At 45.1% G+C, this 10,924-nt stretch overlaps 1 protein-coding gene across 1 annotated transcript; it reads left to right on the top strand.

Annotated features, from left to right (window-relative positions):
* Window positions 1–696: 696 nt before the first annotated feature.
* pepd (peptidase D) lies at window positions 697–10,155 on the top strand. The gene is made up of 15 exons (XM_084436522.1): window positions 697–742; window positions 2,012–2,195; window positions 2,371–2,498; window positions 2,581–2,644; window positions 3,541–3,588; window positions 3,832–3,893; window positions 4,342–4,386; window positions 5,489–5,564; window positions 5,831–5,877; window positions 6,489–6,557; window positions 7,399–7,476; window positions 7,774–7,922; window positions 8,429–8,613; window positions 9,165–9,356; window positions 9,523–10,155. Exons 1-15 carry the CDS (start codon window positions 726–728, stop codon window positions 9,664–9,666), a joined length of 1,488 nt encoding a protein of 495 aa, XP_084292648.1. The 5' UTR covers window positions 697–725; the 3' UTR covers window positions 9,667–10,155.
* The last annotated feature ends 769 nt before the right edge of the window (window positions 10,156–10,924 follow it).

Here is a 10,924-nt window from a genome sequence, read left to right as displayed (position 1 = left end):
GGTCTGGTAGCTTTTGCGTAATCCTGCTGACTAACGAACAAACTAACGAACTAACACAGGGCACCGAAAACATAACCACCTCCCCCGTCCTGGGTGGAGGTAAATATATAGCTTTTCCAAGTGAGGTAAGCTGTTTCATGCCCTTTGAAAGAAAGTCACCCAACACAAACACGCACACACACACAAATACACACACACGTGCACGCACGCACGCACGCACGCACACACACACACACACACACACACACACACACACGGGGGGGGGGGGGGGGGGTAAGATGATTCCACAGGCCCTGCACTGACATAAACCACTACTATTATTTATTATCATCATCATCATCATCATCATCATCATCATCATTATCATCATAAAGTCTAGGTTTGGGGGGCACAATATTATATTCTTTCATAGGGCCCAAAATGTCTAGCGTTGTCCCTGCACACACACACACACACACGCACACACACACGCACGCACGCACGCACAAAAAACTAGACCTTGAACAGTCCAGATACTGTGTTAAAATGCTGTGATGTGATTTCTCTAGAGATAAATGTAGGGCAATAATTGCTTAATGACCGCGTGTAAAAGTGGTTTGGCCTCCACTAACCTTTACTATGACAGATATAGTCATAGGCTATATATATGATACTGAGGAAGCAAAATCAGCATCGTCACTGAGGAAACCACGTGACACCAGCTGCACGTGACAGTCAGGAGCATCATGGCCGCGAGACCGGAGTGAGTTGGATTTTACTCTGCTTTACAGCTCAGCGCTTGCAAATAGGGTAGCTCTATATGACTGTAAACACATATTTGCACCTAATATTATTAACATCATGATTTACTTTGCAACTTTAGCTTGTGTTGCATTCAATAGAACTAGACATATTTTGTATGCAAGCAGCTAGCTTTGAAAATTGTCAAAATCTCGTTCAAGGTTTGATTTAATAAGCTCATTTCCTAGCTGGATTTACTAACTAAAACACTGGATATAATGATGGTTAGCTTGCAAAAGGCATTACGGCAAATTACTACCCTTACCTGCTAACGTTGGCGTTTACCGTTGCTGCGATTTTGAGGTAGGCTGTAAATTATAGCCACACATTACATTGCATTACATACAGTCATCTTACAAGACCTGAAAGGTTGGGAACATAATGCGCATAGGATCTTTTGAGCAGTGTAGTAGTATTCATGTATGGAATTTAGAAATAAGCCATTGCCTAGCTGAAACTCCATATCAATATACAGGTGCATCTCAGAAAATTAGAATATTGTGGAAAGTTTATTATTTTCCGTAATTGAATTCACAAAGTGAAACTTTAATATATTATAGATTCATACACATGTAGTGAAATATTTCAAGGCTGATTGCCTCCATGCCACGCTCCACGTCGATGCAGTAATTTTAGCAAAAGGAGCCCCCACCAAGTATTGAGTGTATAAATGAACATACTGAACTTACTGTACAATCATAGAGATTTAAACAAAAAAGGCTTTGAATATTTCGCTTTGTGTAATGGATCTAGAATACATGAAAGTTTCACTGTTTGAATTAAATTGCGGAAAATAATGGACCTTTTCACAATATTCCAATTTTCTGAGATACACCTGTAGTACCTCTGAGGCTGTCGTGTGATGGTGTGGGTGCATGCCTAGCCAATTCTTTTGGCCTCACACAATTCTTTGTGTGAATCAGACATTTAGCCCACTGAATAATATCTGAGAATAGGCAGAATTAGTACTCCTAGAGGTATGGATAAGTTAATTAAATGAAAAGGTTTAGGCACGGTGTTGAAGTTGAGTGATAATCTTTGTTTGAACTTTGACAGTGTTGCAGCCTAACCCACTCTCCATGTTACTTAGTTACAGGCTGTAAACTGATCAGAGATCGAGTTTTTATCTTGTTCACTGTCAAATATCAAATTCCAGGTGGGGTTATTATAAACAAGTCGGTGCCCAATTAGGACTGCATGTTCAGAGTTTGTGCGCTGCCCTGTCCTCCAGGCCCGTGTACTGGCTAGGCAAGGAGACCCTGAGGGTGTCTGCGGCCCTGTTCGCTGAGAACCGCAGGCGTCTGTGCCAGGGCCTGAGGGCCAAGGAGGGGCTGCTGCCCAGGTCTGTGGTGGTCCTGCAGGGAGGGGAGCAGAAGCAGAGGTACTGCACCGACACGGACCTTGCCTTCAGACAGGTAGGATGCCGAGACTCCCCTGGGCGGAGCCCCCCCCACACACACACTCTTTGAGTGAATCAAACATTTAGCTCAAACATTTAGCCCACTGAATAATATCTGAGAAGACTGACTAATGATGTCTCTACTCGCCATGTCACACAAGGTCATGTTGCTTATTTGTGCTCTTGTGTAGGAGTCTTTCTTCCACTGGGCTTTTGGAGTGACCGAGGCAGACTGCTATGGGGCCATCGATGTGGACACAGGAAAGTCCATCCTGTTTGTGCCCAAGCTGCCCGAGAGCTACGGTACTTGGATGGGAAAGTGAGTCGCCCCTGCCTGTTTGAGCTGTATAAATTGGGGCTCCATGACACTTTTCAAATGGCGTTTATCTGCCTGTTGACAGGATCCACCCCAGAGAACACTTCAAGGAGAAGTATGCTGTTGATGAAGTGCAGTACACCTGTGACGTAAGTGTGTGTGGGCATATCTGCGCTGCAGTAAGTTCAGGTCTTTAAGATGCCAATCTTATCTCTGCTGAAAAGTATCTTTGAACCGTGGCAGTAACGAGGAAGTGATATCAGATCACCCCTCCCCCTCCCCCCCCCGTAGCTTCCCACCATCTCCGTACCACATCACTGGTAGGGAGGATAGATCAGTGAAGCAGCCTTAATCCCTGTAGACCTGCATGGTAATTCTGTCTCTCTCGGGCATATGGCCCATTAACATTAAGTATGCATGCAGTGGCTCTGTCGCTCACCTGATGGTTTTTTAAGATGCAGACAGCTGTTTCTTTGCTGAATAACGGGAATTAGGTTTGAACAAGGAGACGTGGGGAGTTTTCCATTTCTTGTCCTTTCAACCTTGGTTGAGACTGTACGTCATCGTCCAGAATCTCCAGATACATTCAGTACATGAATGTAATCTGTATTGTTGTTAATAAGAGCTGCAATTAGACAAATAGATTGCCGCTCAACAGGTGGATGTGGGATAAAGATTTCAATATCCTCCTGAAAGGTGTGACTGTAGAGATACGGTATGACAGATGGATTACATTGGCAGTAGAACTAAATAGAACTGTTCATTGGTCTACCTGTTTATGTTCCTATGAAGTCAGGGCTGTGTTGGCTGACATTTGCTGTTTGCAGATGAGTAATAAACAGCACTAAGCTCGTTGATGGTTGCTCAGTAAGGGGAGCCATAGAGCCACATCACTGCTTATGAGAGACCTTCCTGTCTGCAGCGCAGGATGATAAGAAAACAGCATCTTAGTTTGTCTCTCTTCCATAATATCTATCATACACCCTCAAATATGCCTCTTAACTTGATCAAGTTTATGATTAACAATGGCATGTTTCTTTTTTAGATTCCTGATGTCCTGTCCAACATGAAGCCAGCTGTTCTCTTAACATTGGTATGCTAGATTTTTTTGTCTTAATACACAGTAGAACCATGTTGTTATTAACACTTGCTTGGAACTACAGTATCAGATTGCTAACAGATCTATAAACGAATGAAATTGTCAGAAATGTGTATTATCAGATGTTTCCTTTCACCCCACACTGACAATAATTGATGACATGGTTCTGTATCCCAGCAATGTATCTATATCAACGTTTAGATGGAAAATGGCCTCACAAGTGCATCTCTCTTTCAGAGAGGACAGAATACAGATAGCGGGAGTATCTGCCGCGAAGCCTCCTTTGAAGGAATCAGCCAGTATGTTTAATTAACAACAACTGCTTCATTAGAATTACACATGGTCAAGGAAAGTCATTATCGTTTTGTAAGCAAGCATGAAGTGAATGGTGGAGATTAATCTCATTCTGGGACTAATGTGTTGGAGATAAAGATGCTTGTTCCGGCTTGTAAGTTCAGTTTGTGCCAAAACTATAGTATCGTTTGTTACGTGGCCTTGAACAAGTTTGTTCTTGAACCTCTTTGTTCTTGTCATGTTGCATAATTTCTTTGATCTACAAACAAATTGTCTCTACTTTGAAAATGTTAAGATTAAAAAGTCAATAGAGATGCTAGTGTTGTAGTCCCAAGCGCTATATCTAAGGGGTTCCAAAGCCTAATCTTAAAACTATACATGCATGTGTTAGATATGTTTCTATGTATCTATTATTACTAGTAGATTTGACCTTCACATGCTTATCTTTCACAGATTCCAAGTGAACAACACACTTCTGCATCCGGTCATTGTAGAATGGTGAGCAGATTCACTTTCATTTCCTCTCTTCACTCGTGAGTGCTGGCAGAGTTTTATGACAAACAATTGACAGTTTATTGTCGACTCGTGACTCTCGACTCTCCAACTGAAAATGGCTAGAATAGTCAATGTAATAAAATGGCCAATAGTATATCTGAACATGCACCCCCAGCAGTGAGCCAGTGGCCGCAGCTGCATTCTCCTGAGGTAATTCAGTAGCTTCAGTCAGAGGCAGAGGCTTCACTGTGGGCTGTTCTGGCCTCCCAGACAGAGCTGTAAGCCAGCCTGCTCAGCTGGAATAGTTCATGGTTCCATCCTGATGAACTGACATTTCTGAAATAACTAGGTAGCACGCCATCCAGGCACGCGCCTCCTGAGGTGAGAAGACGCGATCATATTTGTTCATGTTTTTGATAGTGTACATTAAAATAGTCAAAATGTGAATGTTTATTCAGGGTATCATTGAGCTAATGAAACTGAGCTTACATTTAGTACACACTCTGTAATCAGAAAGATATCAACCTCGCGGTAACCATTGGTTACCGTGTCCCCTGTGTTACATCTGTGGAACCTTTTCTAAGAACTTCATTAGTCGACTGCAGCTGTCTCTCATGATGTGACAGAGAACATTACTTGAGAATAAATGGTAAGGATGTCCAAGAATAGACAGTAAAAAAAATACAATAACCTTGCTAACAAGAATGCAAGTGCTGATTTCCCAGACTAAGAATGGAGTGAGGAGTATTCTCAAGTATGGGTAATGCTGGTATGATATCTACATCCATTATAGAGGTCTTATCTCATTGTTGTAGGATTCCTCTCAATGCTGTGTTCATAGACCTTGTACTCCCTTCCCAGATGAAGGCTAGCCCTCCAATGAGTCCAACTCATTTACAGCACATACATATTTTAAAGATAAACTTTAGCCTCCTCTGTAGTTCTTAGCCTGTGGCTCCCAGATGAGAAGAGTGTTTATATGCATGCTAACATGGATAAATGTACACCCGACAGGACAGTTATACACACTCTCACTCACACACACACACACCATGTTAATAAGCTCCTTACCTCCTTGACTCCTTGTCCCTGTCTCTTCCTGCAGCCGTCTGACTAAGACTGATATGGAGCTGGAGGTCCTCCGCTACACTAACAGGATTTCCAGCGAAGCCCATAAAGAGGTAGGGTCCTGCAGGGGTCCGACAGACCTGCGGCAGAGGGCCAAGAAGCTCCACACTCAGCCTCATCACGTTCCGGAAATAGGATGTCAGGGTCTGCTCTGAGCTGAGTGGAGTGTAGTTAATGATATATGAAGCTGTGGTTCAGACCATAGGTCAGGCCTGGCTGTCTGGCTGTTTGTGGCTCTTCATTGAAAGGTCCCGGTTTGCTCCTCTTTTAACATGTCCCAGCTCAGTCGAAATGAAGCCTTTTTGTAATCTCTCCATAGATTATGAAACATGTGAAACCTGGCCTGAAGGAATATGAAATGGAGAGGTGAGTTCATTTTTTTTTTGTCAATTGCCATGTGTGTCAGCAATATGGCACCCTTCGCACCATAACGGTGTAGGTTTCCTCAAGCGCGTGATCTGTTTTTGGCGCAATGCATTTGGCAAGACGATTTTATATTGTTCAGTCAGGAGGGCGCGAGGCGTACGGCTGGCAGTACCGTCTGCCGATAACGGAGGTTGTAGAACAGCGTGTTCTTTTATGATTGCCAAGGTACGGTGCGTTCCTCTGGCTCCGCCGCGGTACATTTCACACCGACGCCGAGAAGACGCCTTGGGCGAGGAACCCCCACAGTCTCATAGCCCTGCTTTGCATCCCGACGCTGCTGCAGAGCTGCCAGAGAGCCAGAGGCGTTTGATGTGTCTGCCTGGGTGGGGGGGGGGGGTGGGGGTTAGTGGGGAGGAGGATGTAAAAGCAGCGGGGCCACAGGAGGTCAGGAGTGTTTGAACTGCTCTCTGAACGCCTCCGTTGGGCGGGCCAGCGTTCGTATGATCCTCTAGCGCGGTTTAGATCGGCTGCTACAGCTTCTGAATGACCAAGTTAAGTTTAAAGCCGTCTGCTTTCTGTTATTTGAGCGACGTTCGTCTCTCCTCCTCCAGTCTGTTCCAGCACTACTGCTACACCAGAGGAGGCATGCGCCACACGTCCTACACCTGCATCTGTGGAACGTAAGGCGCCTCCACCCCGCCCACCACACCCAATGGGATTACAGAAAACCGTCACTGAAATGCATGAAATGATCTTGCACTACCTAACACACTGTTCCAGCGACATGCTGATAACTACTACTTACTCGACCACTACTTTTAGCTTATTATATAAAGCTGCTTCCCAGCGAAGTGTGCTTAGTCTGTACTATTCCCTTTCTATGCACTGCCATCTCCCCGGGTCAGTTCTTGGAGGACATCCTTCCAGCCACGTTAACAGCAGTACTGAGCACCCAAGGAGTCTGATTTGGAGTTCAAAGCTCTACGGTTCAGCTGGATCATCCACATTTTTACATTTATATTTTAATTATTTAATTAGGTACCTTGAAGGTCTTTTATTCGCCACACAGTGATCAACACACAAGATCACCCAAATACACAGTGAATGAGCGGCGACAACCAAACACAACACACACACACACACGCATCTCTGGAAATTCTTTCTTGCATTTAACCCATCCCAGCCGTCCTCCTCCAGGGGCAGCCAGGAGCAATGGGCAGCCCGGGGAGCAACTTGGCAGCTGGCCAAGTGGCTAAAGATAACATGTAGGATGCAGGGGGGGTCACTTCTGTATCTGTGGCCCGAGCCTCACTGATGGTGACTGAGCTACACAGCCAGCGCTTCCTCCTAATCAGGCCTAGGAATTCTCCATTTTACACCTTCTCCCCAAATGAAAGTCCTCAGCCAAAGAATACTCTCCCCCAGAAAAATTGATAACAGCAGTACCTGCCGTTGATATCACATTCTCATCCTGTGGTTCTCATTCTTGTTTTTTTTATGATGATTGTGTCTCTTCAACAGTGGGAACAACGCCTCTGTTCTGCACTACGGTCATGCTGGGGCTCCTAACGACAAGACCATTGCGGAGGGAGACATGTGGTTAGTCAGCAATAACTGTTCCAGTACGTTCTCTGCCTGGCTGTTCTGTGTCGTTCAAGGCGCACTGCGCTGAGTTTGGACCTGAGGCGGTCTGAGTTTGCCTGCTGGCGGGGAGTAAAAGGGGCTGTGAGGAACACCCACGGTGACGCAACACGAAAACAGCGCCTGCTCAAAACAGATCATACACATGCTGGATTTGATATTGATTGGCTGGAATTCACACAGGCCCAGCTGTAACACAATTCAGCTGTTTATTGTGTGTGTGTGTGTGTGTGTGTGTGTGTGTGTCTTTTGCAGTCTGTTTGACATGGGCGGAGAGTACTACTGCTACTCCTCTGACATCACCTGCTCCTTCCCGGCCAATGGCAAGTTCACACCAGACCAGAAGGCCATCTACGAGGCTGTGCTCAAGTCGTCCCGCGCCGTCATGGCGGCTATCAAGCCAGGTACTGTATCGACGTGCTCACAGATTAGACGGGTATTCACAACACGGGGAGAGAAAAGGCTTAGACCGTATACACTTTCTCTTGCAATATATATGTATATAATATCAAGATATATGTTTAATGCATACAGTATGACAGATGACAGTACACGCCCCAGGATTATTTATTTATAGTTATAGCGTGTAAATAATTCATCCTTGCCTTCGTTTGTGTAAGTAAGTAGCCTGGAGAGCCAATGGTTCTGGAGCCTAGTGGCCCATAGGGCAGGGGCCTATCTCCTGGTTCCTTAGCGTGAGGCAGCTTGATGTACAAGTTCACCCCCTGGACATGAGGCTAGTATGTCACAGGGACTTTATTTGTGTAATAATAATTTGTAATTTTTTTAAGAGCACATCACAGAGCTGACTAATAAAATCAGAAGCTCTGACGAGGCCAGTGTTTGACTTCGGTTAGTGTCCTCTAGTGACGGAGCGGAGTGTGTGTGTGCGTGCCTGTGCGTGTCTCAGGGGCTAACTGGGCCGAGATGCACCGGCTGGCTGACCGGGTCCACCTGGAGGAGCTGGTGAAGGCTGGGATCCTGCGCGGCAGCGTGGACGACATGATGAAGCAGCACCTGGGCTCGGTCTTCATGCCCCACGGCCTGGGACACCTGCTGGGCATCGACGTGCACGACGTGGGGGGGTACCCGGAGGTAGAATATCAACTGTTTATTTTGTTATTGGATGTCAGATTTATTCATGTGTCCCCAAAATGTCAACATACAATGGTTTGTTTGCCAAAAGAGTGTGATAGAGTTTCCGTGCCTGGTTACAGAACGTCAGCTTGTATACTTCTCAGCATACATGATCATCAGTGGACCCACAGTATACCCACTTCTTTATACACCACTAATGTAAAAACTAACATTTCTGCTACAGTATACCCACTTCTTTAGTCAAAGTATACTCACCTCTTCAGTCACCACTACACTCCTGATGACCATTGAATGATGTACCGATTCTCTGATAATAGACTTGATATTATGATTTCTGATTTTTATTTATTTTAAAGACAGGGACAAGGTACAGTAGACATTTACCCTATAGAATAGGGAGAGATGCACTGTACAAGGTTATAGCTAAAACAGCTCATTTCCACCCGCAGTCCCATTATAATGGTGCGTTTTACGTAACAAGACTTCGGAGGATTGAAGTGGTATCAGTGGATCTAATGGTGTCTGTGTCGTCTCCCATCGTCCACCAGGGTGTGGAGCGCATCAACGAGCCTGGCCTGAAGAGCCTGAGGATGGGCCGTCCGGTGCTGGAGCGCATGGTCCTCACGGTGGAGCCGGGCATCTACTTCATCGACCACCTCCTGGACCAGGCCCTGGCCGACCCCACCCAGAGCTGCTTCATCGACAACGCCGTGCTGGCCCGCTTCCGTGGCTTCGGAGGGGTCAGTAGTGGATACGCACAGCCATTCCTCAGACTTTTCCATCTCCGTCAATCTCTCTCTATGGGAATACAGTGTTGCACTATACAGTTGATCATCTCTCTCTTCGACCCAGGTTTAGTCTCATCTAATACTGCTCACCCCCCCCCCCCCATCCCTGTACCTCCAGGTGCGTATAGAGGATGACATCGCTGTGACGGCTGATGGGATGGAGCTGCTCACCTGTGTTCCTCGTACCGTGGCGGAGATCGAGACCTTCATGGCCGAGTCTGGCAAGTCCTTCAGCCCTGTGGTCAGCACTGACAAGCTGTGATGGACGTGGAGCAACAATCACTGCTCATGTACTCATTAATCACCAGGCCAATCTGACCAAATAACAATGTTCTTTCACTCCTTAACCTGGAGAAAACCGCTTTCCTCATTATCAAAAATTGATGGGCATCCCCCTTTTGTCTACATTGTAAATCAGAATCAGTGGTACTGTAAAAGAAGATGGTGAACTTTCCAATTAAGTTAAGAGGGATTTCTGTTCAATACAGCTACATATCACAACAATAAAACAGTTTATGTGCAGTATGCATGTTAAATCTTGGATGCTATACTTTGCAGTTTGCACACTTAAATTACTTGCTAAGATGAGATACATCACAGTGGTTATCTTGCCATAAAAAGTGTTTGAAGGACAATAGTATTTCAGTGCCTGTTAAATTGCTTTATGACTTTTTATTAAATTTTATTCTTGTTACATTCTTTATACAATTCACACAAAATATTGTGCAATTCAACAAAAATAAATCCTTCAATTTGCAGTGTGCATTGTGTGATCATTGAATTCCAACATCAAGTATCTTTCAACAGTGGATGGCCTTTCTTATTTCTGATAGCTCATAACAAAATCACATGACCGTGTACAGTACATGTGCTCATGACCAGGGGTGTAGTGGAGCGTAAACTCAGTTTACCCACCTCTTTAAAATGAGAGTTTACTCACCTATTTTCTGATCAACCGTGTTAGTCAATGCGGGAAAACAAGGTGGGTCCACGTCCGTTTACCACGACACCCCTGGTCATGACCACAGACTTGAGCATCATGGCTGCGCGGCAGGAGTAGGTGACATTTGACCCCGTTAGCTACAGTATTTCATTTACATTCGATGTAAAGCAAAGTGGCAGTTGGGCCTTAATTTTGGTGTCCCTCTATAGAAGTCCTTCCACTGGACTGTTGGAGTGACCGAGGCAGACTGCTATGGAGCCATCGATGTGTAGGAAATAGGGCTGCACGATTATGACAAAAGATAATAATTGCGATTATTTGCTTCAAAATGGTAATTGCGATTAATAATTGTGATTAATATTTAATATATAATATTCATATATAATAACCAACGTTGATCCTTTTCTTGTTACTAACGCACTGACCTCGTTTTCGCTCATTTTTTCACTACTCACGGCTGCAGGTACTCTTGTGACACTCGTCTTGACCTACTGCTATCTGTCTTCTCAGTGAAATTGCTGCGCACAGCGCACTCAGCGGGAACGCATGTGATTGGTCAGACAGCATAAGCGCCTGT

Source organism: Borostomias antarcticus, assembly GCF_949987555.1.
Source record: "Borostomias antarcticus genome assembly, chromosome: 4".
In the NCBI taxonomy this organism is placed as follows: domain Eukaryota; kingdom Metazoa; phylum Chordata; class Actinopteri; order Stomiiformes; family Stomiidae; genus Borostomias; species Borostomias antarcticus.
This window is presented reverse-complemented; position numbering and strand designations above follow the sequence as displayed.

Bases quoted from the DNA above. Each gene is read 5' to 3' on its own strand.
- pepd (XM_084436522.1), top strand. The intron at 2,196-2,370 runs GTAGGATGCCGA...GCTCTTGTGTAG, and splicing joins CGGACCTTGCCTTCAGACAG to GAGTCTTTCTTCCACTGGGC. The intron at 6,558-7,398 runs GTAAGGCGCCTC...TCTCTTCAACAG, and splicing joins TACACCTGCATCTGTGGAAC to TGGGAACAACGCCTCTGTTC.